The 24,815-nt window shown below is 64.6% G+C and overlaps 2 protein-coding genes across 4 annotated transcripts in view; one reads left to right on the top strand and one right to left on the bottom strand.

Annotated features, from left to right (window-relative positions):
• Positions 1 to 101: 101 nt before the first annotated feature.
• SNORC (secondary ossification center associated regulator of chondrocyte maturation) lies at positions 102 to 13,547 on the top strand. 2 transcript variants are annotated; one of them, XM_028508393.2, is made up of 4 exons: positions 7,359 to 7,692; positions 7,989 to 8,118; positions 13,109 to 13,291; positions 13,394 to 13,547. In XM_028508393.2, the coding sequence occupies exons 2-4, from the start codon at positions 8,046 to 8,048 to the stop codon at positions 13,501 to 13,503; spliced, it is 366 nt and encodes a 121-aa protein (XP_028364194.1). In that variant the 5' UTR covers positions 7,359 to 7,692; positions 7,989 to 8,045; the 3' UTR covers positions 13,504 to 13,547. The 2 variants fall into 2 exon arrangements, with proteins under 2 accessions (XP_035878592.1, XP_028364194.1); XM_036022699.1 differs by lacking the exons at positions 7,359 to 7,692; positions 7,989 to 8,118 and adding an exon at positions 102 to 215.
• Positions 13,548 to 15,387: 1,840 nt separating this feature from the next.
• Positions 15,388 to 24,815, bottom strand: part of NGEF (neuronal guanine nucleotide exchange factor) — an 84,083-nt gene continuing 74,655 nt past the window's right edge. For both annotated transcript variants that reach the window (XM_036022693.1, XM_028511000.2), the window contains 7 exons: positions 23,507 to 23,581; positions 21,270 to 21,359; positions 19,742 to 19,905; positions 19,161 to 19,316; positions 18,436 to 18,515; positions 17,663 to 17,767; positions 15,388 to 16,339 (listed from right to left, as the gene is read on the bottom strand). In XM_036022693.1, the coding sequence (XP_035878586.1) occupies positions 16,149 to 16,339; positions 17,663 to 17,767; positions 18,436 to 18,515; positions 19,161 to 19,316; positions 19,742 to 19,905; positions 21,270 to 21,359; positions 23,507 to 23,581 (861 nt within the window). In that variant the 3' untranslated portion in view covers positions 15,388 to 16,148. The remainder of the gene's footprint in view (positions 16,340 to 17,662; positions 17,768 to 18,435; positions 18,516 to 19,160; positions 19,317 to 19,741; positions 19,906 to 21,269; positions 21,360 to 23,506; positions 23,582 to 24,815) is intronic.

The following is a 24,815-nucleotide window of genomic DNA, read 5'->3' as shown; positions in this document are numbered from 1 at the left end:
AGAACTTAAATAAAACCTGGTGGTGGTGTTCTCTCTGAGCTCACCTCTTGTACGCACCGTGTCGAGGCTGCGTTTAGCACAAAGCCGTCCTCTCGTGCCGTGGAAAACTCCAGACGCATGAGCCCCCGAGGCCTGGAGGCAGCGGGAGCTCGCTCCGCCGGGCTGCGCGACCTGGGCTGGCTTATTTGAGAACACAGAGGTCAAGGTAAACATGGGTAAGTTGGCCCAAAGGGCTTCACCCCCTTGACTCGCCCCTTCTGCTGACCTGCGGACGGCTCCTGCTCTCGCCCCACCGACACGCCTCTCTGGACGCGCCCCGCAGACCCTGCCTGCACCTTCTGGATAGACTGCCGTGCGCTCGTTCAGGGACTGCAGAAGGGGCAGGGTGGGCGGATTCGAGGGAGCAGAGTCATCTTAGTCATGGAACAGTCCGTGGGCTTGACCAGGAGCCGTGCTCCTCCCTGTGGAGTCTCCCACGTGGTGGGGAGGAAGCGCCCGGCCTCGGGAGTCTGTCTGTCTGTCTGCCTGCTCTCTCTCTCACACTGTGATCTGCTTCCTCTCCGCCTGCTGCCGCGTTCCCACTCCTTTCTGCAGAGGTGTGCGTTGCCGGAGCGCTGCCGAGTTCAGAAGTGCTTGCTTCGTGCACTGTGTGCTTCTAGGGACTTTAACCTAGAGATTTAAAAAAAAATGTAACCCAGACAAAACAGTTCAGTTATGGAGACTTCCCCCCAGAGACTGAGTGCTCTGGTGACCGCTGCTGCAGAACAACAGATCACCCCCGGCTGGCTTGCAGCACCCCTCTCGTTGGTAGGTTGTGAGTCGGGGCTCTGGGAAGGGCTCAGCGGGGAGGTTCTTCGCATCGCCTCCTAGGGTGCTCGGGCGGCTGCAGTCTCCGGGAGGCTCGGGGTGGGGGGGGGGCGGCTGCAGGGTGGGAGCTCGTCTGGGCTGATGGCTGCAGGAGCTACATGCGTCCTCTCCGGGGTGGCAGCCTCAGGCCTCGAGTGGCACTTGGCCCTCCCCGAGAGGACCAGGCAGAAGTACGGTTTCTGGGGCACTGTGCTGTCGCAGGAGTCCCAAGCTCACTCGGATTGAAGGGGCCGGGAACGCCCCCAGACCCCTGGAAGGGAGGAATGCTAGGGGCACACTGTGGAAGGGGCGGGGGTGGAGACTGGTGTGGCCACGGGGGGCCGTAACCACGTGGGGTGAGTTCATACCCGTGGTCCAGGAACCTGAACGCTCCTCCTCAGCTCCAGGCTGAGAGGTTAGTTTTTCTTTGTGATTGCAGGGCAGGTACTGGTACCTCTGGCTTCATTTGAATAGCGACTTGCTTGTCGGGCAGCCGTTTTATAAATACACGTGTATTACATGGTGGGCGTTATATTTAATACATTTCTTCAACGTCGATCAGGCGGAGAAATGGAAATTTATTGTATACAACAATGCCCCTTCCTACATGACCAATAAAAATGGGAAGTCTGTATGACCCCGGTTACACGCAAGCGCTGCTGTGAAATGAACCTCTTTATCCTGGACGTCCACTGTGGGGGGTGGGATTCACCGGAAGAGCAGCCGGACGCACGTTCCGAACAGAGCAGCACCGCCCCCAGCGCATTGCCCCTGGAAGCCGACCTCGTCGCTGATGAGTTTCTTGGAACGAAAAGGAGAAGGCTCGTGTCCGGAGGATGGCTGTGGTCCTGCCTGAGCTCAGGCCGTCCCTGACGAGGAAGCTGCAGGCACGCGGGCGCTAGGCTCCTCGAGGCAGCCAGGAGGCAGCCAGGTGTGCACCGTTCGTCCCACGGTGTCACTGGGCTCCCGGGCAGGGCGCAGGGCGGACCTGCGCGGCTTTGGGTGGTGTCAGTGCCGGCCTGGGAGCCTGAGCCTTCGAGAGGAGTGTCCCCTAGGGAGTAGTAACCAGCGGGAGGAATGTTTTGCAACTAAAGAAACAACCGTAGCTGTGGTTCGCTGATGGGAGCAGCGGCACCTCGAAGCAGGGAAGCAAGGGACCTCTTGCCCCGGCGGCTGGTCTGTGGCCGAGGGGTGATGTCGTGGGGGTGGGACTTAACTGTCACCCCGGCACTCAGTGCAGTTCAGTGCAGCTGGCCGTCCAGCGCAGAGATGTTGTGTCTTAAAGGGCGCTCACTTGCCCCCCGAGTGGTGGCGTGGTGGGTTCGTTTCCCTTGACGGCGAGTTGCTCTTTCTTTCGAATTCCTTTTTCAGCATGAGACACGGTCCTGGAAACGGTCAGTGGGTCAGGGATAGGTTTGGGTTGCGTGTAGCCACGGCTTAACCAAGATAGTTCATTTTTCAAGTGAAGACCTGGAGGCCATTAGTCCCAGGCTGGCGTGGCGGCTCAGGGACCCGGGTTCTTTCCATTCACCATCCCGATTGTGGCTGGGAGCCTCCAGGTCACTCACGGGCCCGGCGGCTGCTAGAGCACCAGCGACCATGCCCAGGTTCTCGGCAGGAGGAAGGAGCACCTCTCCGCTCAGCCAGGCTTTTCGAGGAGCTGTGCCGGGAGCCCTCCCCAGCTCCTCCATCAACCAGAGCAGATACATACACAGCTACAGGTAGTTTGGGGGGGTCCGGCCGAGTGCTTTGCCACCCAGATTCCCCCGCAGTGCTGGTTTTGCCCACACGGTCACTCTCTTCAGTCCTCTGTCCGGAAGTGGGAGGCATTTGGGGTGGGTGAGGTTGGGCGCAGGGGCCACGGGAACTGTGTCCCAGCAGACACCCCAGTTTGGCCTGTGGACTGAGGACCTCTGGCTTTTCCAGTGAGGGGGCTCGGAACAGGCTCTGCTTCCCTTTTTGTTTTGTTTTCTTTAAAAAAAATTTTTTATGCCCTGACTGGTGTGGCTCAGTGGATTGAGTGCTATTCTGTGAACCAAAGGGTCGCCGGTTTGGTTCCCAGTCAGGGCACATGCCTGGGTTGCAGGCCAGGTCCCCAGTAGGGGGCGTGTGAGTGGCAACCACACACTTCTCTTCCTCTCTTTCTCCCTCCCTTCCCCTCTCTAAAAATAAATAAAACCTTTAAAAATACGTGAATTAATTTATCTTTAGAGAGAGGATAAGGGAGGGAGAGAAACATCCATCGGTTGCCAAACCTGCAACTCGGGCACGTACCCTGACAGGGGGTCCAGCTGGTGGCCTTCCGCTCTGCGGGAAGGCGCCCAGCCACTGAGCCCCACCGGGCAGGGCTGGCTTCCATTCCTGTACAGAGCCGGGAACGTGAGGGCGCGTGGCGGTTTTTTTGCCCTTCCGTGTGGCTTGTTAACGGTTTCAGATCCAGCTCACTCTCTTGAAATCCCTAACAATTTTACTTTAGATTTGTCTCTCTCTCTCTCCTTTTTTTTTTTTTTTTTTTTTAAGCACAATCTGATGGAATGATGAGACATGCGCTGTGTGTGGCACCTGGGCTTGTGCATGGCCCCGCCTTCCCAGGATGGGTCCTGCCTTTTGGCGCCCCACCCCTCCTCCTCCTCTTCCTCCACCAAGGGGGTTTCAGGCCAGAACTCCACCTGCCGCTTGATTCCATGCGCACTCACAGTGGCACTTTGGGTGGCTAGCAACTACTGTCAGCACAGAGCCAGTGTCCAGGGACCCCTGATGACGAGTGTCTCCCTCCCCCGGGGCACAGCTGCCCCGCCTGAGGCTCCTGGTGCCTCTGCTGAGGGGCTGCTGCTCACCCTCAGGCCGTCTAGCAGAGCCCCGTCGTCCCGATAGAGTGTCTGCCAGGCTGTTCTGGGTCTGAGAACCAGGAGGGAGTCCCGGTGCTCCGCCTCAGACTTCTGCCCGCCTGCCCAGGCTTGTACAGCGAGCCACCCAGCAGCGGGCCGCCCAGCCTTGTATTCCTCGGAGTCAGATCACTCCTGTGGCCCCTCTGTCTTTACGCCCGCGCAGTGTCCGCCCCCATCGGACCCCCCCTGAAATCAGTTGTCCGGCCTCGTCCCCCCTGGCCTGCAGGGCCCACAGCCCACGGAGCTGTTCACAGAAGCTGGCCTCCTCACCAGCGCGCTTCAGCGCCTCGGTGGGGCGCATGCGTCACTCTGGCGAGTGTGCGTCACCCACGATGAGTCCGGCCCCACGTCCCTTCTGCCCTAAGCCTCTGCTTCCCGCCTCTTGAACCCAGGCCACTCATTGCGCCTGGGTCACGGTCAACCTCCCAAGCCTGAGAGCTGCTTTGAGAGCAGCAATTCCCGGCCCTTTGCATCTCACGGCCCACGTGCACTCACCACCAAAACTCTGCAGCACGCCCCAAAATGCATTTTTTACTGCTCTGCCAGAAGCACAGGTGTAATTGGGATTCATTCACTCCAACGGCTGTTGTGTTGGCTGCTGTCGTTACTGTATTTGGCAATCGAAAGGACAGGGCTCCGTGCCCCTGACTGAGTAGGCCGTGCGTGTTTCGGAGGTTCGTGCAGCGTGCCGCCGACGCCATTCTAGTGCTCGAGCTCAACACGGAGTTCGGAGCCTCTGCCCCACGGGTCCCTGCCGATGCAGTGGACCCGACCTGAGCTCACTCGCATCCTGCCCATTAACACCTCAGAGTTCGTTCCCACACGTGCTCTCCAGGTTCCTGTTAGTAGACGTTAGTAACGTCTCACTGAGCATGTAGTCACTCGTGTCTTGCAGGAATAATTAGCAATTGTTTTAGTACTTCCTCCCTCCCGGCTCCATGTTTGCCTGCTTCTAGTTACGGGTATGGAGTCCGTGAGGGGCTGTCAGGTGTGCGTGGGGGGCAGGCGCCCTCTCAGGAGGGCACTTGACAGATGAGGTTGTTTATTATTCAGGCAAGAAGAGACTGCTGTGTTCAGACCAGGGCAGAGCTGGCTGTCTGGGCAGGAGCGGCCTGGGGGTTTGTGAGTGGAAGATCTGCCCACACATCCTCAATCCACGCCCCAAGGTCTCCTTCCGAGTTAGCACCCTAAATGTCACCTGAGAGAGTGGTTACGGCTGTGAATTCAATTTCAGGTTGGAATTCCGCAACCCCAGCACGTCTGGGGCCTCATTTTATGCCCTGCAGCTATGAGAAATGAGAGATTTTTTAAAAAAAAATGGCTAACATAGAAATGCCCTAGTTCTCGGGACACCCTGACCTTAACATTGAAGTCCTTGACATTGTCCTTTCCTGCGAATAGCCAGCACAGGGCAGAGCAGCCAGCCGACCTGGCTGTTCCGATCATCATCACGTTCTACGAATGCCAAGTGCGGCATCTCCTTGGTCCAATGAGCCTCGTTTCCAACAGGCGCTTCACGCTCAACAACCCAGTCCTAACACACGGCACGCCGTATGTTACCAAATCCCATTTTCCACGGGCAACAAGGTCTGCATTCAACCTCGGGGCGCCAAACCAAGCTCGGAAACACGTCCTTGAGGGTCTCTTTCCCGGGACCGTTCCGGGAGCCCAGCACCGGGACCCCGAGCCCCTGTAGGCATTGCAAGCAGAAGAGATTCCGTACAGGAACTGGTCATGAGGGTCCCCCGAGGGGTGGCAGGGCGAAACACAGAAGGCAGGGCTCCTCGTGAACCAGTAGCTGCAGCGTGGGAGCTGACGGCAGCCCGGACGGGGAACAGGAAGACCCCTCCGGCGCCAGAGCCCTGTCCACCAAGGCTGCTGGGGTCGGGGACCCTTCCAGCCTCCTGTCCTGGCAGGCCCCTCGCCCTGGCCCCTTGTCACTGTCCCTGTAGCCAGCGCTGCTGCCCCCACCAGGGGGGCTGTTAGAAACCGGAAGCAGCAGGAAGGCACTTCTCCGTCCCCACCCTCCGTCTCCCGGCGGCGCCCCCCACTGGCAGATGCAGACGGGAAGTCAGCTGGCAGGAGTCTCCGGAGTGGGATTTGGGGGTCTGACTACTTCCGTGCCACGTGGCCTTGCAGGGCACAGAAAGATGAAGGCGGGGTACTGAGCCCTCCGGCGGCACAAACGAGCGAGCAGTGAGATGCTCACGGCTAAGTCTGCCCCCACCACCCAGTCCCAGCGACCGCACCCCAGGACTGACGCCTGCGGTGCGCGGGGCGTGAGGCCCTGTCCTGGGAACCCCCCGGGGGAACACGACACAGCCCCTGCTCTGCTGGGACTTACATGGTGGGGACAGACCGGCCACCAGCGAGCACATCGTCCACAGGCACCGGAACTGCGTGGGGCGGAGGGCTCTTCCCTGGGACGCACGACTCCGGAGAAGCAGGCCGCCCTGACGACCACGTGGGCAAAAGCAGCTGCGCGGCCCTTCCCGAAGGGGGGGCAAACGTGGGAGAGTCCCAGCGTCACCCGTCGTGGGGACTCCACCAGGGACGCACCCCGGCGGACCCAGCGGGCGACTAGGGGTCAGCAGGCAGCGGCGGGGTGTGGTGAGGGGGGAGGGCAGCTGCCAACGGGACCGGACATGGGAACGGACACTTGGGAAAGCCGCGGGCAGCATCCGTGGAACCTGAGCACCGCCCGCCCTCGGACCTAGCAATTCGATCCTTACCAGACGCAGGACTGAGAGAGAGAGTGAGTGAGTGAGCACAGTCACCCAAGGCCACGTGCAGGAGTAGTCGTGGGAGCTGTGTTCCTTCTGATGAAAGTCCACACCTGTGGACACCCCACAGGGACGTGGGTAACCAAGGAAACGGGTACGGGGGTGGATCGGCTGCGGCACCCTCAGACGTCCGAGCACGACCCGGCGATGAGTGTCACGGCGTCGGACCAGAGAGGGCCCGTGTCACGTGACCCCATGTACGCGGAGCCGCAGCGTTGCCAGAACTGATGCGTGCTGACAGAGACGGAGCCGCACTTCTGGGGGGGCCGGAGGGGGGTCCCGCGGGTCTGCCAGAAAGGTTCTCTCTGGATTTGGGTGCTGTTCACACGCACATACCTCACAGCGTATGTGTTAGTCCTCAAAAAGATGGGAAACGGCTAAAGCCGGGTTTCATGTAGATGTAAGCGCTCAGAAGAAGTTAAAAGCGATGCGACAAGCGGATGGAGGCCGACAGGTCCGCACCGAGACCTGAATGGGGACGAGAAGGGGGCCCCTTCAGGAAGGAGCCGAGGGGCTGCTTTGTGGGAGAGGGGCGGCGAACGCAGGGGCCCCCAGGCGGGGTCCCATGTGGGCAGGTGAGCAGGGCCCAGGCAAGCCCTTGGGTGGCTGCTTGCTCAAAGAGCAGTGGGAAGCCGTGAAGGTGGCGGCGGCATTTTCCGAGCCACGCGGGCGTGCCGTGCGGGGAGTAAGATGCCCGGAGAGGGGCTTCTGACGACTCCTGACTGTGTGGCCAGGCGCTCTGGTGGGTGGGGCGCTCTGGCGGGTGGGATAGGGAGGCAGGCAGGCGGGAGGCTCTGCAGGGCACGTGCTGTTGGAGATGCCCGCCGGACACCCGGGCAGCTGTCGGCAAGGCCGCGGGCCGAGGGCCTGGAGTTCCGGGCCAGGCCCAGGCTGGGACATGTGTCACTGGCATAGAGGTGGCATTTCAAGTCTCAAGTCACCGGGGAGAGCAGAGAGCAACAGCAGGGGACACACAGCATTTAGTGACATGAGCTTTTCTGGAAAGAGACAAGAGGGTTTGGGTTGAAACTGCTGTGTAAAGCGCTCCCGGCCCAGCATCCGGGGCCCAGAAGTGCTGACGGCCCGGGGCCCTGGGTGCCGAGGTGCGGGTTCCTGGGCCCAGCCACGACCCTCTGAAACAGCGCCCGTGGCATCTGCATTTTCCAGTTCCCTGGGTGAGTCTCTTGCACGTGGGGCTGAGAGAGAGGGAAAGGGTGCAATTTCCTCTCTGCTCTCCGAGGGTGGGGCTGCTCCAGAAGTCAGGAAAGCGGTCTGCTCTGTTAGCTCTGCCGTGTGTGTGTGTGTGTGTGTGTGTGTGTGAGAGAGAGAGAGAGAGAGAGAGAGAGAGAGAGAGAGAGAGTGTCTGAGTGTTGGCATGCCTGGGGGGCGGGCACGGTGTCCCAGGAGGACAGAGTTTGCATTGATGAAAACCCTTCCAGCCCTTTGATACCTCTCTCCCGCCGCCCTGAAGCTAACCGGCTCAGTCCTCCGTGCGTCCCGCTCGCCGGCCACACGCACTCGGGCCAGGATGGCGTTCCCTCTGGCCCTGCGCATGGCGCTGCTGCTCCTCTCCGGGGTCCTGGCCCCTGTGGTGCTCACAGGTAAGGCTGCTCCCGGGCCCTGCTGCCACGAGCCCCCCGGGGTCAAGGAGCACCTTGGGCCCAATTCTCAGACGCCCGGGGGCAGAGGTCCTTCACCACTGAGGGGTGGCCACGGGGGCGATGCAGCTGAGGGCTCCCCAGGGACAGACGGCAGCGGCCGGAGACGGCAGCCACAGTGACGGCGGCCTCTGAAGCAGGGCCAGGGGCGTAGCTGCCTGGGGACGAGGGGACGAGCCCAGCACCCTAACACCTGAAGCCTTCCAGGTCTGAGAGTCAGGAGGGGACTCCTGGCCCAGGGCGAGGCGCCGAGGGGCTGGAGACCTTCTCAGACTCTGCGCCCTCCCCTGCTGGCTTTCTGAGAAGCCGCGAGTGGAGCCCCAGGCACTCTCCCCACCCCAGGAAAACTTCCAGAGGGCGCACAGGGCCTGGGGGGCTCGGGAAAACGGCCAGGACGGGGAGTCAGGCTTTGCAGGGAGGCAGGGTGGCGGGGCCTGGGGTCCAGCGAGGGCGGCCGGCTCCCAGGACCTCAGCCCCAGCCCTGGGCATGGCTGCGGGCCTGGGAGGGAGAGGCTGACCCGGGCCGGCTTCGAAGCCTGAGGGAGAAGAGGCACAGAGGGGTGACGGCTGCTCCTCCTCCTGGGAGGGAGCAGTCTGTTGGCCATGCTGTGGCCGAAGGACAGTGTTTGAGGGCCCCAGTGGGGGGTCCCCCATGACGGACTGGAGAGCCTCCCTGCAGCGTGGGCTTTGGGGGGCCCCTGAGGAGCAGGTAAGTGTGACTGTGGCCCTTGAGAGCTGCTGGGGGCGGGGCAGCCACTCCGCAGGCACCCAAGGGGAGGCTGGAGACGCCCTAGGAAGAAGGGGGAAGCCTGGCTTGGCTTCGGGCCCCTCCTGGCTGTTTCGGCATCTCTGTGTCCCTCATCTGCAGGACGGTGACCACCGTGGTGTCCCTGCACCCCCCCCCCCACCATGGGGCTGCAGGCCGACTGAGTCCAGACCCCAGCTTTTGGGGTGGGCCAGGCATCGGGCGGTGCTCAGTTGATGTGGGGGCCATGCAATGTCCCAGCCCCTCCATGGGGCGCCGGGTGGTCTCGGGCCAGAAGCACCCCCCCAGGCAGGCTGGGAAAGCACCACTGAGCTCCTTTTGGGGGGAAGAGGTGCCCAGGAATTAGAGAAGTGACCGAAAGTGTGAGGCGGCATCTTCCACAGCCCGGATCTGGGAACTGTGGTGTTCACCTCACTGGAGTGCTTGTCCTGCTGGCCCGGGGGTCCAGGCTGTTGGGGGGTGGGGTGCTCCTGTCCCATGTCCTGTGCCCCAGGCAGCCGGCTCTCCCGGCCCAGGCCGCCGGCCAGAGGCGCCGGGCCGCACTGGGCATGCACAGCCAGGGTGGGTGGGCTCCGCTCTCCACCACAGGAACGCTCGGGTGGGGGGACAGCCTCATGTTTGGCGTCACCAGGGGTCTCGGCTGGCCTCGCCTCTTCCCATGTGTCCCACCAAGGGGGACAGTCCCACTCCTCCCCGAGTCTTTGGGGTTCCGGCTGGCTGTCCTCCTTCCTGCCATGCTGGGAGGGGCGTACCCGGCCCGGCAGCCCCCTGCCCGCTGACCGGCGGGCGGGAGTCCTGTGGCTGACAGGCCAGGAAGGAGCGGCCCCGTGGCTGCCGTCCAGGCCGGCCCGCTGTCCTCCCCACCGGTCGCCTGTGGCCACAGCTCCCGGGGCAGGGGGAGCAGGCCAGGTTGCACAGGCGGGCGGCCAGGGCGGGCATAAAAAGGCCCTTCATGGCCCGCACAAAGGCCGTCTGTGAGCACGGCGCCTGGCCTCGGGGCCCTGTGGTCGGAGCGAGTGCTAAACAAACCTATTTACCTAAAGGCAGGGCAGCTGGGGGCGCGGGGCGGGGGAGAGCCCGCGGTGCCCAGGCCGGTGTCACCGGGCCCACTCCCACTGCCTCCCTCAGCCGGAGCCCGCGGTCCAGGGCCTCGTGCACTCTGGTGCCCCGGGTCCACGCCTCCTCCCGGGCCCTCCGCCTTCTCCGTGCCCACGCAGCGTCCCCACAGCTGACTCACCGTTGCCTCGCCTTCCCATGGGCGCATCCTCCACCCGGCTTCCCTCGCCCCTCTGCTGCTGGCAGTGTGGGGCTGCTGCCTGGGGGAGGGTGGGCTGTGGCATTGAAACTTTGTTTCCCCTTGCACCGCAGCAGACAGTGAAGAGAGCAGCAAACTTGGATACAGCAGCAAACTCAGAGATAGCTAGACGGGTTGAGAGGGTGATTCAGCCCCTCCCTGGCAGCTACACCTCCCGTGCTGGGGGCTGGGGGCTGAACCCCAGCTGCCACCAGGGTGCCCACCCAGGTGGGCAGGGAGCCGGCTGGCCCCGGGGGCCCTGCTGCTTGGGCACAGATGAGCCCTGGGCCAGCCTGTGGGGGTCTCCCGCCACGGTCAGCCGTGGCAGGCACACAGCCCACGGGGGGCCTGGCCCGTGTCCAGCCAGGCGTCTGATGCCGGAGGGGCCCTGGGGGGTGGGTACGGCCCCGAGGATGGCGGTGGTAGCACGGTTACCGCCGTGTGTGGCTGCGAGAGGCCCGGTCCAACTCTGCTTCACAGGTTGGGAAAGCGAGGGCAGAGGGGCCCCGGATGAGAGTGTGCCAGAACCAGGACCTGGACCCAGTGCACTCACTGGGTTTGGCAGTCCACAGGCTGAGTCCCCGGAGCCTCAGGGACCAACTGGTGGGGTGTTGGAGGAGAGGCCGGAGGAGGGTGCGCTCAGCAGGGAGGAGCTGGGCCCAGTGGGAGAGGCAGGGAGGCTGGTCACAGGGCGGGGAAGGGGAGAGGGCCTGGGTGTGTCACCCAGCTGCCCCGCTCAGGGGCCCCGCTCCACATGGAGATGGCCCCCGGGCTCCGGCAAAGGGCAGCAGGTGGCCAGCTCCAGGGCGTGAGCCCATGGCCACCTGAGGGCCATGGGGCTGGCCACCCGCTTTCTAAGCTCAGAGCCGACTTCCCAGATGCCTCCCAGGTCAGCTGGGTGGGCTCCCCAGGAGTCTTGGGGCAGCCTCCCTGGCCAGGCGCCCGGCGTTCAGAGGTGAGCTTGGGCCGGCAGCAGTGGGCCAGGGAGGTGCCCGCCTGCCGCCCCGTCTCGGGCGGGTGGGGAGCACGTGGGGGCCAGTGGTTACTCCATGTATGTGGGGAGACAGACTATCTGGGAGCCCTAGACCTCCGGGCCTGCCAGGTGGTGTGTGTGCTCAGGCCTTTTCTCTGCCCAGCTACCAGGAGCCCCAGGGCAGCCTGTGTGGGGCTGCGGCCTCCCTGGCAGCTGCACCACTGCGGGCCCTGCCCTCCCCCCGGGCTGTGACCGTCCAGGCCTGAGAGGCCTCTGCCCTCCCCACAGGGACAGCCTCACAGTTGGTGGGGGCTGAGGTGGCCCCCACATGAGCCTTGGGCCCCAGGACAGGGGAGCTCCCCCCACCTCTGGGCTACTGGGTGCTGGCGCCCTTTGCCCCCCCCCCCAGAGGCCTCCTTTTCAGGGACATTTTCTGGAAAGGGGCACCAGCTCCCGTAAGTCTTGGCTGAGCCTCCACACGGAGCCAGCCAGGGCCTGGGGGAGGCTGCAGGGCAGGCCGGGGGAGCCGTATACATTTTTCCTGGGAAAAGATTTTAAGTTTACAAAAGTGTTGCAAGAATGATCCCATGACCAGTCGAGTCTTCGCTTAGATTGACGGGCTTCCAACCCTTGGCCACACCTGCTCTCTGTCCTCCTGTCCGTCTCCTGCCTGCCTGCCGGCCTGGACGCCCAGCCGCTTGAGAGGGAGGCGGGGCCGTGCCCCTCCGCCCCACACAGTGCCCGAGGACAAGGGTGTTCTCGGCCCAGCCAGTCCCCTGTGCACAGCGGGCGTGGGCCCGGGTGCAGCACCATCCCCTGAACACTGACCCCCTCCCTCGGCTCGCGCCCGTGGCCCAGACCGGCCTCCACAGTGGCCCTCGGCCCCGTCCACACTCACGCGGCACTTAATGGCCACGCGCCCTCGGGCTGCAATCTGGCACCCTCCTCAACCTCCCTCCGTTTCTCACGACCTGACATTTTCGAAAGCCTAGTTATGTGGAGACTGACCCCGAATTTGGGCTTGCTTGGTGTTTCCTCTCAACCTGCCCCAGGGGGGGACCGGGGGCAGGAAAGCCCCGACAGCAGCTTTGCCTCTTCCCAGAGCACCCCTGGGTCCCAGTGAAGCCCAGGTGTGGGCGGGCCCTGACTTCTGCCAGGGCTGGTGCGCCGACCGAGCCTCAGCTTGTGCGGGAGGGCAGGGGGCACCCCCCTTCTGCTGGAGCTCCCCGCACAGGCCCCAGGCACCCCTCTGGCTGGTCTGCAGACTGTGTGGGCAGGCTTCAGTCCCTTAGGGTGCAGAGGGGCACTGGGCTTTGAGCCTCAACACCCAGAGGCATGTGTGGGTGGGTGGCCATGTGTGGGTGGCCTCTGCTGCCCAGTCCCCCAGCAGGGACGCCCTCCAGCCCCGTGGGGCCAGCCAGGGTGGGCAGGATCCCTGGTTCCTGGCGAGGGCCCTGCTCCCCCGTCCTGGCCTCTTCTCCAGGGTGCAGGTGTCTGCCTTGTGGGGGTCCCTCCCAAGTGTCACCCCGCCCAGGCCTACAGAGCCCACAGGTTCAGACGGGGGACCCCAGGCTCCTCTGGGGGAGAGGAGGTGCCATATCCCAGTTCCCTGATCTGCTGCCAGTTGAGGGCTCTCGCAGCTGTTCTCTCAGACTCTGGTCCCTGCACCCCAACCCCGGCTCCTGCCCCCCACAGCCCGTTTTCAGGGGGGCCTGGCGGCTGTGGGGCTCGGGGGTCCCACGGGGTCCCTCAGCCTTGGTCGTCTCACCCATGACATGGGAAGGCTGGAGGAGAGCTAGACTCCGGGGGCCCCAGACACAGCCCCACCTCCCTGGGGGGGCAGCGAGACAGCCCTGTGGGCCTGCAGCCCCTGCCGCAGCGCCTGTCCTTGGACTTGCAGCCGAGGGCTCGCGGGAGCCCGTGCCCACGCTGTGGAATGAGCCCGCCGAGCTGCCCTCCGGAGAAGGCCCCGTGGAGAGCACCAGCCCGGCCCGGGAGCCCGCGGCCACAGGTCCCCTGGGCGCCACCGCCCCGCCGAGTCCGGAGGACAGCACCGCGCAGGAGCATCTGGACCACAACGGCGGTAGGCGGCGGGCCGGGCGGGCGGTGCACGGGCAGCGGGAGGCGGAGGGGAAGGCGGGGGGCGGGCTGGACCCAGGCTGACGCGGCTCCCGTGTCCTCGCAGGCTCGCTGGGGCCCGGAGCCATCGCGGCGATCGTCATCGCCGCCCTGCTGGCCACCTGCGTGGTGCTGGCGCTCGTGGTCGTCGCGCTGAGAAAGTTTTCCGCCTCCTGAAGCGAATAAAGGGGCCGCGATCCCGCCGGACGCGCCCAGGTCTCGAGTGTGTGTCTGTGCCTGAGTGTGTGGCGAGTGGGGGAGGGCGACACCTCGCGACCCGTGCGTGGGTGTGCACGTGGCCTGGGCGCCCGCAGGAGCCACATGCGCATGCGCAGGCCGGGCCGCCGGGTGCGGAGCCGGGTGCAGCGGGTGCTGGGAGCAGAAGCCGCCTCAGCGCCCTCGGTGGTGGTGCCCTTTGCTCCACCTCAGGGGCCCCTCCACCCCAGGGAGCCCCAGGAGCTGGACGAGCCGAGGGGTGAAGCCAGGGAGCCTCCAGCCTGGCCCGGTGCCCACAATCCCAGGCGGGCCCCCAAGGCGGGGCTTCACAGGAGCTTAGGGCCTCCGCAGCCCCGCGCAGGGCAGCTGTCCGGGTGTAGGGAGGGCCCGCACCGCCCACCGCCTCTCCCCGTCCCGCCCCGCCCCCGCCCGGTGGCCCGCAGCCCCCAGCTCGGCCCAGGCTCCACGGTCTCCGATCACACCCTGTCCTCCACGCTCCTCAGTAAGCCTAGCGCTCGTAATTCGGAGATTTAAATCACTGCCTGGCTGCTCTGGGCACAGCAGGAAGAAGCCGTGACTGTGTCCTTCCTCCGGAAGGTTCTTCCAGAGTGAGGACACCTGGAGGAGAGGCTTTTGGCAAACACCTCGGGCCCCTGGGAGGTCCCTGAGTGGGCGGTGGCGGCGCGGGGAGCGGCTGCTCCTCCTCCTCTTCCTTCTCCCACCGTTGTCGCAGCGGCCGCCTGGCCCCTTGGTTCCCAAGCTCCTGGGGAGACCGGTGTTCCCCTGGGCACTCCAGATGAGCGCGCATCGTAGCCACACACACACACTCTGCCCAAAGCACACCGCGGGCTACACTTTCCTGCTGATAAAGGACTGTCACGAACCTGGCCAGTTTTCAGGAAACGGTTTCAAACACTTCATTTCACAGAACCTCCAGTGGCCAAAACCCTTTTAGCGCACATGACCCGAGGCAGCAAGCTCTCTCCCAGCTTCGGAAGGAAGGCTGGACGGGCCCGGGTCCTCCGACCACCCCGCCACCTGCAGCAGAGGGCTCGGAAGTGGCCCCTCTCCGAGGTCCCTCAGTCCTGGGGACCCAGGTGGGGCTGCCAGACCCTCAGGCGCAGAGCTTCAGTCCCTCCCAACGGCCAGGGGCGCCCCCTGGGGGTGAACCAGCGAGTTGCGGGTCTGTGCATCTTACAGGGCTCACCCGGTTCTCAGAGGACCTGGGGGGCCTCAGGGACGCTGAGTGTCATGCCGTGGCCTGTGGGAAGGAGCTACAAAGTCCCACTGGATCTAAACCACGGGCTTCTACTCAGAGGCCTGTCCAGGTGCAGAGGAAAGCGAGTCCTGGTTGAGAGAGCAGGCTGCCAGGCAGGTGGGGCTGGGCGGGGTCAGAGGTGGGCGGGTCCACACTCGGGGTCAGAACCAGGGTGAGGGTGGGGCGGCTGGGGGTTGGGGGAGGAGCTGCAGCCTCTGGGTAACCAACCACTGCCCCTAGAGCTGGGGAGGAGTGCCCAAGCTCAGTGACTGGCCGGGTAGGCAGCCTGGCCCCCTGCCTGGTGGTCGGACTCCCTGTGGGACCGTCACTGACACCTCAGTCGCCCTGTGGCCTTGCAAACCTGTGTTCTCACAGGGCATCTCCGACTCCCTCACACACCCTGGTGTCTCTGGAGGCCTCGAACAGGTGGAGGCCCCAACCCCGGGGGCTCCCTTCCCACCTAGAGGCCACCGAACCCCTCCTTCAGGATATACCTCCTCCACGGACCTGGGAGGGGGCTCCCCATCCGGAACCAAACGCCTCATTCCTGTGTGCAGCCGGGCAATAAAGAGGAGAATGTCACCTCCTTTATTTCATACATGATGCTTCTTTTAATGCAGCCAAAAAATGGTATTTGCTTTTCTTGGAACCATAACCAATACAGGATGCAGTGACCAGTTCATTCCTTACAATACCCAGGCCCCCTTGGGGGCCGGAAGACACAAGGTACAGCCGGCCCATGGGGGAGCCAGAGGCGGCAGGGCCCTCGGCCAGGCTCTGGGAGGCCGGCCTGCAACTCGAGGCAGGGCCTGGCCGTGCAGCCAGGGGATGGCAGGGGCAGATGGAGGCGGTGGGTCTCTCAGTTTCATAAACTGGGGACCGAGGGCCGCTCAGCGAGCTCACCGGGCGAGGGCAGTGAGCCTGGTGGATGCGAACGCTTCCAGGTGGAGAAGGGCACGTGCAGGGGGTCATGGCAGTCACCACTGTCGCACCTGCCCTGGGCCAGGGACACCCGGGCCTGGGGCCTCTTCCAGTGCCTGGCCAGGCCCCTGGAGCATGCCAGTCCCCGCCCACCCCCTCTAAGAGACAGAGGGAGAGGTGGCGTAACACTGTTTAAAATACACTTTCTCATCTGCAAGTGCCTCGGAGGAAAGGCGTGGGCACCGCTTCTCCAGTTTGCAGGCAAGGGGCCGAGACGCATGAGCATTCACACGTGGCAGGGGTGCGGGGCGGGGGCGACCCCCCCCCCAGGGTTGCCTGTCCCCAGAGCCCCTCCGTAGTCCACGGGATCGCCCGCCGGGCCCTGCTCCCACCCTCCCACACCCCTGGCCTGGCTGGGAGCCGGGGGTCATTGCCGGTTCCGGCTGCCTAGCTTCCTGCGGTCCTTGTTCTGGCTGCGCTGAGGGTCCTCCATCTTGTGCACCCGGAAGCACTCCTTGAGGTTCTGCGATCGGATCTTGGGGTTCAAGATCTCCTCGGTCATGCTGCTGGGGAACCAGCCTCTCTCCTGGTCGTGCAGACGCTCGCCAAAGACCCACCCTGTCGGGGAGGGAACGGGAGTGGGGGAGGCTCAGGGGGGCCCAGTGAGCGGGGCCTCCCCCCACCCCAACCCCCTCACAGGGGCCGGAGACACAGGAGTCCAGAGGGCCTGTCCAGAGACGCCTGCTCCGGAGCCCCCCACCGGGACCCTCAGATGGGGTTGGCCCCCCCACTCGTGGGGGAGGGGCAGCCCTGGCTAGGCCCCGGGGAGCACGGTGTGTGCGTGTGGCTGTGACGTGACAGCCGCACTCCGTGCCATGGGGTGTCCCCAGTGCATTGACCTCGGAACCTGCTCCCAAGCCCTCAGTAGCCCCAGCCTGCCCCACGTGAGGTCGGGAGACCCCCAGGGCCACCCCTGAAAGCAAGAGACACTGAAGTGGCCGGTGGGGGGTGGCTGACTGGTGGCCCCGGGCCCGGGGGGTCCCATCGCCCTCTTGTTGCCCCCCCTCTCTGAACCTGTCTGCCTCCAAGGGACAGGTGGTCAGCATGGTGCCCCGGCTCTCCCTCCCGCCCCCAGAGGCCACCCCGCAGCTCAGGTCCCGGTGCAGGTCCCAGCGCACACTCTGCAGGCCATGGGGGATGGGTGTGCGCTGGTTTATTCTGTGGGGGTTGGGGCGGGGTACGGACTCTGCTCTTCCAATGCCAGTGAGCCCCTGGAGTTTGGAACCAGCCCAAGTGGCCTCCCTCGGAGGTAGCCAGCCGGAGGCCTTCCAGCCAGGACCTTGAAGGGGAGGAGGATTCGGGGGAGGGGAGGTGCTTTGTGCCGTTTTGGGGAGTCTGTCGTAGAAATAAGGGACCAGTGTTTGGGGAAGGGGTATGAACCCCACTTGGCACTGATGCATTGAGGGGGCTGGATGGGGCGCCAGGTGGGCATCTCCCTGGCCCACACGGGGCTCTGAGCCTGGCGGTCACAGGCTCACCTGGAAGCCTGTTGCAAATACAGGGTCTGGGGTCAGGGTGAGGGTCAGGGGTCAGGGTGAGGGTGTTCCTGGCTGTCCTTCTCCCCACCTGATGGGTAGGCCAAGCCCGGGGCCATCCGAGGGGTCGGCACAGAGCCGGTGCTGGGCCGGGCCTGGGGCAGAGGCGAAGGCGGAGACGGCCCTCCCCTCGCTGGTCTGGGGAGGGGAGCAGAGGCCCTGGGAGAAGCGGGGGCAGCCGGGGCGGGCGGAGCAGTCGGGGGGAGCAGAGACGGGCCGGGCCTGGGCCTGCCTGCCTGGCAGCCAGCCTCTCCACCGGGGGGGCACACTGCACCCTCGGGCTGGTGCAGGCCGGCAGCAGAGTCCCGGGGGCACCAGTGGGCGCCGCACCCGGCCCCCGCCTTACCGTCCTCCGTCTTGTCCAGGATGTTAAGGATGTCGGCCAGCTCCAGCGTCAGCTCATCGGGCTGCTGGGCCACGTACGGGTGCACGCACTGGACCTGGGGGCAGTCTGGAGGGAGGGGAGGGGGGCGGCCGTCCTCATCGCCGGTCACGGCGTCACTGTGTCACCGCCATGCCCCCTACCCAGCAACCCCTGGATGCTGCCTGTCTTGCAGCAACTGCAAAGAAGTCATCTGAGGGAGGGGCCTCGGCTCCAGAGAAAATGAGGCTGTGCTGGCCGGGCTCCCGGAGAAAACACGACACGCATAAAGGGACGGGCAGGCACGCGGGCTCTTGTTTGAGGCTTCCCAAGGGACTTCTCGAATGCGCACGGGGCCCCGGGAGGAAGAGTGGCGTGCCCGGGGTGCAGTGAGCGGCCGGGCACGGCAGCTCCCCGGCAGGCAGCTGGACTAGTGGCCTTCCGTGTTTTGTGAGGTTTTCAGACACCCGGGGACCCCAGAGAACGCTGTGTCCACCTTCTGGGCCCAGGCTCCTCCCGGTTTCCTTGCAGTGCCCGTCGCTTGGGCCCAGGGACTCACTACTTCAGTAACCGCCCGGGCGCTGGCCGGGCTCAGCACGCTGAGCACCTCTGTCAGGCACTACGCTGGCAGCTGGCGCCCCTGGCAGTCGACACAGGGTATCCCGGATGCCACCAGGCTCCGGAAGCACCTGAGGCTGACGCCACGGAGGCCTCACCCGTCCTGCCCAGAGAGGTCCTCGTCCCGGAGGGCCACTTACCCAGCAGCCGGGACGTGAAGGAAACAAACTTGGTTCTCCGGTTGGGGGCCAGTGAGGTCATCCAGCGCTTCATCTCACTCCTGGGACGGGGGAGAGGACGCATGCCCCAGCCACAGAGCCACAGCCTCCCCTCCCCCCTGAGGGACAGTGCCCAGTGCCCAGCCGGCTGGCTGCCCAGCCCTGAGCCTTGCCCAGGGCTGCTGCAGGACCGGGCGCCCAGAACTCGGCCGACAGGCCGGGGAGCCCTGCGGAGTCTCCCCGGTGCGCTTTAGAATGTCAGCGGAGGAAGCTGAGCGCTCTGCCATGCCCCACAGCCGCCCACAGCTGCCCACCAAGAGGCTTTCAGGCACCTGCTGCCCAGAAGCCACATCCCCGCCCCAGGCTGTGGGGGCGGGGCCTAGATGGGCAGGGCGGGCCCTGGGGCTCTGGGGGAGGAGTGGGCGTCTCCCACTCTGATCTCGGCTGCAGGGCAGGTCGCCTGGCTGCTCCGAGATGGTGGCTCAGCGGTCAGCCCGGCCCCAGGGTCCTACAGCATCCCATGGGAAAGGAGGGCCCGCCCAGTGTCTAAGGCCTTGAGGGAGCACAGGTGTGTGTGCACACACACACACACGCACACACAGGGCAACGTGCTGCACCCTGACACCGACCCCGGGGGAGGGGAAAACCCTCCCCACAGGCCCGGGGTGGGGAGAACAGGAGCGCGGCGGGAGCGCACGGGCACTCACTGGGAGGACGCCTTCAGCATGTAGGTGGCCTCGCGGTCGTCCGAGTTCTCGAGCAGCCGCAGGATGAACACGTTGGCCAGCGTCTGGCCCTGGTCCTCCAGCTCCTCCACGCGGAGCAGGCCCCGCGGCGCCGAGTCAAACACCTGGTACTTGTCTCTGGGGAGCGGGGGTGGGGGTGGGGTGGGGGCACGTCAGTCCTGAGGAAGCCCTGGGGTCCCGGGGGACCTCACCCTGGCCGGCAGCAGGACCAGCCTCACCACTGCCACTCCCAGGACGCCTGTCCCCATCCTGAGACCGCCCCTCCCCCGGTGTGGCCGCTCTGCTGAGCGCTCCCCATGTGTCAGGTGCTGAGCAGGCCTCTCCACATCCTTACAAAAGCCCCACTGGACAGGAGGGGAAACTGAGCCCAGGGGGGTTTAGGTGAACTTGACCAAAGGCCCCAGGCCAGGCAAGAACGGAGCTGACCTCAGACCTGACTGACAGCCGGGGCTCCACTCTGCCATCCCACCAGCCCCCGGGGAGCCTGGCTCCCGGGGCGGCGCCCCCAGCAGCATGCCCCCCCCACCCCGCCCTGCGCTCACCCCGGGATCTGCCGGCAGATCACCAGCAGGTCGTTGAAGAGGAAGAGGTAAATCTCCTGGAAGAGTTTCTTGGTCCGCAGGGTGCGGGAGGTCTTGGGGCCGGACATCCGCTGCAGCTCGCCCTGCTTCAGCAGCCAGCGGGAGTGCGAGATGATGGGCACCGACTGCGCGGGGCGGGCGGGGGGGTGCGTCAGAGCAGCCGGGCCCCGGCGCCGCTCCCCGAGGCTCCCCGAGGCCCTCGCTGGGGTGGTGAGCAGCAGGCACTGGGCATGCGAGGGCTGCACTGGGCCCCGGGCCCACACAGCGCTGGTGGGGGAAGGGGCCCATCCTGGACAAGGGGGGAGGGTGGGTGTGTGTGTGTGAGTGCAGCTGTGTGAGTGCAGCTGTGAGTGCAGCTGTGTGTGAGTGCAGCTGTGAGTGAGTGCAGCTGTGAGTGAGTGCAGCTGTGAGTGCAGCTGTGAGTGAGTGCAGCTGTGTGTGAGTGCAGCTGTGTGTGAGTGCAGCTGCGTGTGAGTGCAGCTGTGAGTGAGTGCAGCTGTGAGTGAGTGCAGCTGTGTGTGAGTGCAGCTGTGTGTGAGTGCAGCTGCGAGTGAGTGCAGCTGTGAGTGAGTGCAGCTGTGTGTGAGTGCAGCTGCGAGTGAGTGCAGCTGTGAGTGAGTGCAGCTGTGTGTGAGTGCAGCTGCGTGTGAGTGCAGCTGTGAGTGAGTGCAGCTGTGAGTGAGTGCAGCTGTGAGTGAGTGCAGCTGTGAGTGCAGCTGCGTGTGAGTGCAGCTGTGTGTGTGCCTGGGTGCAGCCCTGTATCACCTGTTGTGTGTGTATCTTGTGTATACTTCTGTGTAATGTGTGTCTAAGTGTGTCCCTGTGCACAGCATGTGTCCCTGTGTACAGCGTATCTGTACACATGTAACTACGTGTTCACGTGGGTACCTCTGTGTATGTTTGTCTGCACCCCCGTGTGATGCAGAACCAGAGGGGCCAGGGTCCCAGGGAGTGGGGACAGCAGGCTGTGCGAGGTCCCCACTGTGTGGCTCAGGGGCAGCCCTACACCCAGCCGTCAGTCTGGCAGGTGGAGCGCCGTGACGCACAGGCCACATCTGCATCCTGGACTGGGGCTCACCCCCCCACCCAGCATGACCTTGGTGACCTTGGAGGGCACTGTGGGTCCATGTGTCCATCTCGCCGGAAACCCAGGCTCTCAGGCTCACTGAAGCCTGGAGCTTCAAGGAAAGTTTCGGGAGGAGGGTGGTGACTTCCGTCAGGATCTTGGATCCTGCCTCTGAGAACCCCGGGCCGGTCCCTGTCAGGCGCTCCATGCAAACTCACTGCAGCCCGCTCCTGAGGGTGCGTGGCTGCGGGGGCCGCACCCACCTCTCAGAAGGGAGCCCAGGCCAAGGCGGTGGTCTGCCAGCCACGGGGCAGGGACGGCCTCGGGGCGAGGTGACACTGCACTGAGACTCAAGGGTGCCTGGCCGGTGACCAACGGGGCCAGCGGGCTGGGCTGGGGACACGCAGGTGGGGCCGGGCTCACCTTGATCTTAAACTCCATCTTCTTCTGAATGCTGATCATCTGCTCCGTGCGGCTCATCTTCCGCACGCCCTCGTTGCACGCTTTCACCACCTGGGGCGGGGAGGGGGGGACGCGTCAGGCCACCTGCAGCCGGCCGTCCCCGGGCACTGCCCCCTGCCCACGGCCGAGGCCGCCTGGCCCGCCTCATGTGCCCTGGGGCGCCCTTCTCCAGCCCCTTCCGGAACAAAGACCGAGCGGGGGGACTCGTCAGGCTGCTAGGAAGCAAGTTTAAGCGATAAGATGTCCTTAGTCATCAGACTGGAAAAGGCAGGTGACATAGGGGGACCGAGCCCTGCCACACACTGAGGGGGAGCCAGGGCCCCCCCACCTTCCTGGGGGGCAGCTCGGGTACCCAGATGCCTAATAAAACTGTGTCTCTAGGGACTTCTGGGGACTCCTTAAAAAGAAACGATATTCCACACCGGGTCACAGGCGCCTGGGACAGACAGAGCCCAGCAGCCCCAGCGGGCACCCAGTGTGTGTGCGTGAGGACGGTGCCCAAAGACGCGTGAGCTGGGACGGTCCCTGCAGCGGAGGAGAAAAACTGTCATCGACCTCAGTGTCTGTCAGCTGGGACTGACGAGCACTAACAGAGCCACGTCAGGAAGTACTCCGAAACCCTAAAAATTGTTAACATGCTCTAGACTTCACACGCTCTAAACCGGAGAGCAGAGCCGGCTATGAGCCGCCGCCTCTTTTGCAGAGAACGTGACCCCAGCACCGCTCCCTGGCCTGGAAGGAGGCCTGGAGGGGTGGGTGCCGGCTCGGCGCAGTGGGTGGGGGACTGGCGTGGTCTCCACCTTCTTCTTTCTGGCTTACAAGCACTGTCTGGAGATGTTTGCAATGAGAAGCAACTGCTTTTATAAATTAGAAAATAAACCTTTGTAAAAGAAGTCGCCCGTGAGAAATAGGAGCATGTCCTTTCAGCACAAGGACAAGAAAGGGAGAAGACGGCAGAAAAGACCTGAAGCCACAGACAACGCTTTCTGGCCGCAGGGGACCGTCCCCTGGGGCACGCGGGCCTCCCTCAGGCCTCGGTGGTCACTGGACTCACCTCTGTGTGAGGCCCAGGGTGGTCGGCTGCCCCGTGGGGGCGGTCATGAGCTCCCACCTGAGCAGGTATGGACGTTCTAGGGGTGCGAGGAGGGCCCTGAGAGCTGCTACTTGGCCCACACGTCCTGACCCTCCCCGACCAGCCCGCCGAGGGCTGCAGCCTCTCCCCCAGAAGCCCGGGACAGGAGTGCTGTGTTTCACAACCAGCAAAGGGTGTGATGGCCGACTGGTCCGAGTGGGGGACAGGAGGAGAGGCCAGGGGACACGGTCGCATTAAGTTCAGAAGTCCTGGTGGCTCCTCCACTCAGAACCACCACCAGCCGCCCACGGAGGGAGGCTCGTCCTTTCACTGAGCTGCTGTCTCTGGTACAAGGAGTGGGAAGGACTTCTCAGCACCCATGTCCATCCTCTGTGGGATCCCGAGCATGTCAGCGTGCCCCACACCCCAGCTGCCAAGAACTGGCTCACAGCTGCCGCACGCACGAGGCGGCACTTGAGACCAGAAGGAGCCACGTGAGCCCGCCCGCGAGAAAGCGCGCACTCGTCAACCCCTCCCGCACCAGACTCTGCCAAGCAACTTCCAGGTCGGGGGTTGGGGGGGTTGGGGGGGTTTCTCCACTCCCAGCGGGAAGAGCCCAGCGCCTGGCAGGGCCCCTGCATCCTCTCGCAGAGAGTGGGCCGCTGCAGCTCCAGGGACAGGGACGCTGTGGACACACGGGCTCGGGGCGGGGCTACACCAGGCTGGGGAGAGAGTCAGGCCAGCCTCTGACAGTCACCGGAGGTGAGACTCGGAAAACGGGCAAGGGCTCCGGAGGGGCCTCCGAGGGCCCAGACGTCCGCAGGAGACAGCTGCTGAGACACGCTGGGCCTCCAGGGGGCAGCAGAGGTCAGCAGGTGAAGCGGGCTGGGCTGCTGCCAGGTCCGCCCCGCACGGCCCCGCGGTGGACAAGGAAGACCCACCGCTCTGTTCCGGCCGCACCTGACCTACTGTTACACCCAGCGACTTCCCTGGATTGCAAAAGCAAATGCTAAAATTAATCTGTATTTTCCAAAGACACGCCCACCCGCGAGGGAGCAGGACCGGGAAGGCAGGTCTAGAGGAGGGGAGAGTCGATGGGGAAGCCCGGGGGAGGAAGCCCACTCACCAGTTCCAGCTCCTTGTGGGCGTCCAAGGCGGTGCACTCCCGCTCCGACCTCTCCTCCACTCTCTTCAGGATGTTCTGCGCACAGGCAGGGGCCGCATTAACCTTCGCAGCGGCCGTCCAGCCCCTCTCCACCCCCCACCTCGCGAGGGCGGCCTCCTCGCGGCAGCCGTCCAGCCTCTTGGTGCTACGACACCCACACACAGCCCTACCGGGTGACGACAGGGAGCCGGAGAACCCTCCGCCAGACCGAGGGCTGAGCACCCTGCCCCAGCCCTGAACTGGCAACCCCGAGTCGGTGTCCCATGAGGACTAACCCTGAGGACCAGCCCAGAGTGGACACCTCACTGTACCACGGCCAGCAAAGCAAAGGAAGTGACCAGGGGCCGGTGCGGAGGGCGGGGTCCTGCGGTGAGGGGCGGGTGCGCGGATGGAGACGCAGGGGGAGCTCGGGGAGGTGCCCGGAGTGGCGCCAGGGACTTCGCGTCCCCCTCCTCTGGGACCGTCATTTGAAACCCAGCCTCAAGCTGAGGGTGGCACCCTTCCTCAGCCGGGCGCACGTGACCCTCACACTAGCCTCCTCTCTGGCGCTTCTTGGGCATGGAGAGCCCCAGCGCTGGGTCTCTGGACCCTTTTCTGTCCTTCCTTGCTGGTCTCACTATTGAACGGCATCTCAGTGCCGACAGCTGAGGCCCCTACTCCTCCCTTCTACTCTGAACTCGGGTGTTCCACTGCTCAGCCCTCTCAGACTTGGCTAGTTCAACGCCGAGCCTGGGCTGCTCCCCACCCTGTCTCCCTGCCTCCGGAGGCTGCTCAACCCAGAAGATTCTTTTCTTCCTTCTCACTCCACAGTAGCAAGTTCAAGGCTCAGCTCACTGGCTTCCCTTCAGGATCCCCTCCACGCCATCTTACTTTCTTGAGTCACTGCCAACCCTTTCTTTCTCCCATTTTCCCTCTCGCCTTCCTGCCCAGTGCTCTCCACATGGTGGCCACCGTGGACAGAACTCAGTGCCTTACCTGGCCCCTTGGGGCCCCGATCGGCCTCTGTCCACATCTCCACGCTCACGCCTGTCACTTCCCCCAGCTCACCACTGGCCTTCCTGCCTGTGCACCTGGTGCCCCAGGGCCTTTGCACGAGCTGTTCCATCACCTGAATGGCTCCTGCCCGTCAGCCAGGCCTCAGCTGAAATGTCACTCGTCCGAGACTCTTCCTGGACCCCCCACTGGCAGTGGCTGGGCAAGCACCCCCATCACATGCCCCAGTTTCACTGTCCTCACAGCCATGGCCGCTTCCTGGTTGTGTGTGTGTGTT

This window comes from Phyllostomus discolor, chromosome 4 (assembly GCF_004126475.2).
Source record: "Phyllostomus discolor isolate MPI-MPIP mPhyDis1 chromosome 4, mPhyDis1.pri.v3, whole genome shotgun sequence".
NCBI classification, from domain to species: Eukaryota; Metazoa; Chordata; class Mammalia; order Chiroptera; family Phyllostomidae; genus Phyllostomus; species Phyllostomus discolor.
This window is presented reverse-complemented; position numbering and strand designations above follow the sequence as displayed.

Bases quoted from the DNA above. Each gene is read 5' to 3' on its own strand.
- SNORC (XM_028508393.2), top strand. From the start codon at position 8,046: ATGGCGTTCCCTCTGGCCCTGCGCATGGCGCTGCTGCTCCTCTCCGGG. The intron at 8,119-13,108 runs GTAAGGCTGCTC...TTGGACTTGCAG, and splicing joins GGCCCCTGTGGTGCTCACAG to CCGAGGGCTCGCGGGAGCCC. The intron at 13,292-13,393 runs GTAGGCGGCGGG...GTGTCCTCGCAG, and splicing joins GCATCTGGACCACAACGGCG to GCTCGCTGGGGCCCGGAGCC.